Source organism: Sphaeroforma arctica (assembly GCF_001186125.1).
Source record: "Sphaeroforma arctica JP610 unplaced genomic scaffold supercont1.217, whole genome shotgun sequence".
In the NCBI taxonomy this organism is placed as follows: Eukaryota; class Ichthyosporea; order Ichthyophonida; genus Sphaeroforma; species Sphaeroforma arctica.
In genome coordinates this window covers 24,683-28,503 of record NW_014040341.1, presented here as the reverse complement: position 1 = coordinate 28,503, position 3,821 = coordinate 24,683, and the positions used below count along the sequence as shown (strand labels likewise).

At 39.1% G+C, this 3,821-nt stretch overlaps 1 protein-coding gene across 1 annotated transcript; it reads right to left on the bottom strand.

Moving 5' to 3' along the window:
• Positions 1 to 939: 939 nt before the first annotated feature.
• Positions 940 to 3,343, bottom strand: SARC_04030 (40S ribosomal protein S14). Its single transcript, XM_014302152.1, has 3 exons — positions 3,288 to 3,343; positions 2,592 to 2,812; positions 940 to 1,729 (listed from the first exon to the last, which is right to left on the bottom strand). Exons 2-3 carry the CDS (start codon positions 2,778 to 2,780, stop codon positions 1,463 to 1,465), a joined length of 456 nt encoding a protein of 151 aa, XP_014157627.1. The 5' UTR covers positions 2,781 to 2,812; positions 3,288 to 3,343; the 3' UTR covers positions 940 to 1,462.
• Between the last annotated feature and the right edge of the window lie 478 nt (positions 3,344 to 3,821).

The following is a 3,821-nucleotide window of genomic DNA, read 5'->3' as shown; positions in this document are numbered from 1 at the left end:
GTGTTTATAAGTATATATATGTGTACATAAGTATATATAAGTGTACATAAGTATATATATGTGTACATAAATATTTTATTATGTGTACCGAAGTATATGTATGTTTACATATGTATATATATGTGCACACGAGTTTATATGAGTACATAAGTATATTTATATGTATGTGTACACAAGTATATATATATATATAAATGTATATAAGTACATAGTGCCAACCGTTATGTCATCGTATCAGTAAATTTGCCCAATCCCTGGAGCATTCTGTTTATGTTTTAGAATAGAAGCGAGAAGATGGCTGCTATACTCTCATAATCTTCTACAACGTAACTTGAGATATGCATACGTTTGTATTGATGTGTATCTCGATACGATCTATATATACACATACTCATATGTACTACTGAGTCCAAATAGGTGTAAAAGGCACACGTCCACGAATACTGGTGCCTATGTATGTATGATGCGGCTTCACTCCCGACATATACACAAAGACACGCCACCATTTGCATAGAAGCATATAGGTAAAAGTATACACGTTTCCCGAGGCTAAATACTCGAGCGTAGCTAAAATATACATCTCATTTTCACATCTACTTAAATTATTGATTGTGTACATGCTTCTGAGCTGCACACGGCCGAATAAGTATGTGTATATAATACAGCAGTAAGATTATAATGGCATACATACAGAATAAAAGACTTTCAGGTGCAAGTAATATGGCACCAAGAGGAACGAACAGTACCAAACAATAAATCTCCCGATACTTATATACACTGTATATCGAGGATTGGCTTCACGAATAGACATAACGTCCAATTCTGACTCTTTGGCCATGTCGGTACATCATGCGGTATTTAAGTACATTTGGCGATCAACACAACGATATTGAGGTAACTCTGCTCAAACGGTCCCGTTCGCGGCATTAATACATGTGTCCTTCCTACGTTTCCTTTATTATGTTTGGCCAAGAGCAATGGATGATCCGTATCCATAAACACTAACTTTGAGGCTCGTTGTCGTGTATCTAAAAGGACTAGGCGCCATAGCCCATATCACGTAGATGTCTCATGACATACTTAATTTATTACCGTATATTCCAGCAAGCCAATTGTAGAACTGACCTGTAAAATAGAACTGAATATGCGACAAATAACGAGAGGCCCCAGATCCAGACGCAATATGACAATGTATACATTCAGATATAGAGCTCAAGATAAGAACAACAAAAGTATATTACCAACGGACCTTCTTTATTCTCCAGCAATAACTTGACGTACTGCAAGGTACTGGAATGGCATTTACGCGCACTCCGGCACAAACAGAACCATACTTAATTTTAAATCTGAATCCACCCACGAAATAAATCGGGTTCTATCAGCCACCTGTCCACATCCTTACCCACACAGCGTATATATATACTGCATGTATAAATCACATAGATAGATACACCAAGCACCTCTATAGACGACGTCCACGGCGACCGGCTTTACGGCGAGTAGAGTCGGTGGGGATAGGCGTCACATCTTCGATACGACCAATTCTCATACCGGCACGGGCCAAAGCACGCAGCGCCTGCTGAGCTCCGGGTCCTGGGGTCTTGGTTCGGTTACCACCAGTCGCACGCAGCTTGATGTGCAGTGCAGTGACTCCGAGTTCCTTGCAGCGTACGGCTACATCCTGAGCTGCCAACATGGCGGCGTAGGGAGAGGACTCGTCACGATCGGCCTGGGTAGAGAGTTGGGCAAAGAGTTCACAAGTATGTATGTAGTAGGACGAGAACAACTTGTGGATAAATATGCACATGAATAACGGACATGTATATATTTTACAACACAGACAATATACAGATGAAGACCGGTCAATACATACGAAACGCTTTGGTTCAGAAAGAATTTATGATCATTGATTTTTCATAATGAGCTGGGTTAATAGCATAATGATTCATCATTCAAACCGTGTTCATACGCACCCGCAAACAAAATTACAATATATATACGAAAAGGGGATAAACTCCTCAACTACTTGAATCATTTTTCGTGTTTGGCATAATAAATAGAAATCGCAAAGGCACAGGACTTAGCAAGGCCTAGGCTAAAAAAAATACAGAAAGCAATCTTTGGATAAACGCATACATATGGATTTAAAATCTACCAACTACTCTCTGAATGGTTGGGTTATTACGACACAAAAAGCCTTGTCCCAAATAATTTGTTTGCAACACAACTGGAGGGCTATATGTGCAGAATTGAATAAATATGTATAAAGCGTAAAAAAAATTTGTACGACTGCGCACGTTCATTGACCAAAACTCACTATCACATAAAATGACGAGAATAAACTCATATACAACTATACACGCACACCTTGCTTATATATACTATGGGATTATATGGCGCAAAACCACGCCACACTTGATGAAATTTACAAAGTAACTTGACATCAAAAATCAGGTCAAAGATACATTTGATAGCTGTGGTCTCGTACAGAGTCTTCCATTCCTGGAACGCGCCCGCAGCTGAACCGCACAACTACTCACATTATATGCATATCCTAATTTTTAAGTTGTACACTAAATGAACGCACTTACCTTCACTTTCATGCCACCGGTAACACGGACGAAAGTCTCGCGACCGGACAAGTCAGTGACGTGCACGAAGGTGTCGTTGAAAGAGGCGAAGATGTGGCATACACCGAACACATTCTGGCCCTCAGGCACAACAGGGCCTAGAGAGATGTTCTCGCTGACATTGGTTTTGGAAGCTCTTTTCTTGGACATGGTGATCGAGTGTTCGGGGGACAGTGGTTAAACTGCAAGAGACGGATGCGTAGAATTGATAGATGTTAGTAGACTGATATATGTGGTGCAATAAGTAATTTTAAAAAGTGAATATGACTCGGGTTTATATTGCGGCTATGAACTTCTCTGGGAGGCGATGGCTGAGTGTTGGCTGACAGTGCTCAGGTCGCAAGGTGTGATGCAACGCACAGGACTGACACTTATTGCTACGCTATTGATCTGAAGATGTACTCGATAGTTTACAGCAGAAGATCATGATTTCTAGCGTCGCGGAGAAAGCGGATGTAAATAATAGTATATCACTTCCTGATCTCATGGAACACAATCTGATCACTAAAGTGGAACAGACACGGCCCCAACAATCTGCTACTGAAGACATGGTAAAAAAACTAGGCTATTCACAAGACGCGAGTAGATGCCTTTCCTATGAATATATTACGAAGCCTGCTAATTCGAATGGGTCATAAAGTTGAAGTTCACACGTACCTCTGCCGTCACACTTGAGAAGGAGGACCGGTTTTTCCGTACCACTACAATTATATATTGTACATTTGAAAAAAGTCAGTACACACCGGGCCAACAATACATTAACACGTGCGGCTTCAGTTCACTTCATAATCAAAAACTTGACATTTAGTACACACTTGAACTTTATAATATACATTTAATAATTTTGTTTATATCGTAAATAAAAATATTGGTTTTTGTCGCAAAAACTACACGATATTATATTAGATGAATTATTTGAAACTTACTTTTTAATTTAAAACAAAACAAAATAATGTCATTTACTTAAAATTCCGATTTTTACACTACCAGCTTGTAGGTATTTAATTAGCGTTCGTCTCAGCAGTTCGATTTGCTGTGATACAAACTATGAATAATTTTCTTGAAACGAACTTATGTTTTTGTTTTCAAAACAAAAAACACACACAGAAAATAGAAGTAGAAATTAGAAACACATTCTCTGGGAAAGTGTTTAGTGTCTCTCTCTCTACTACTCTGATAGTCTCGACTACT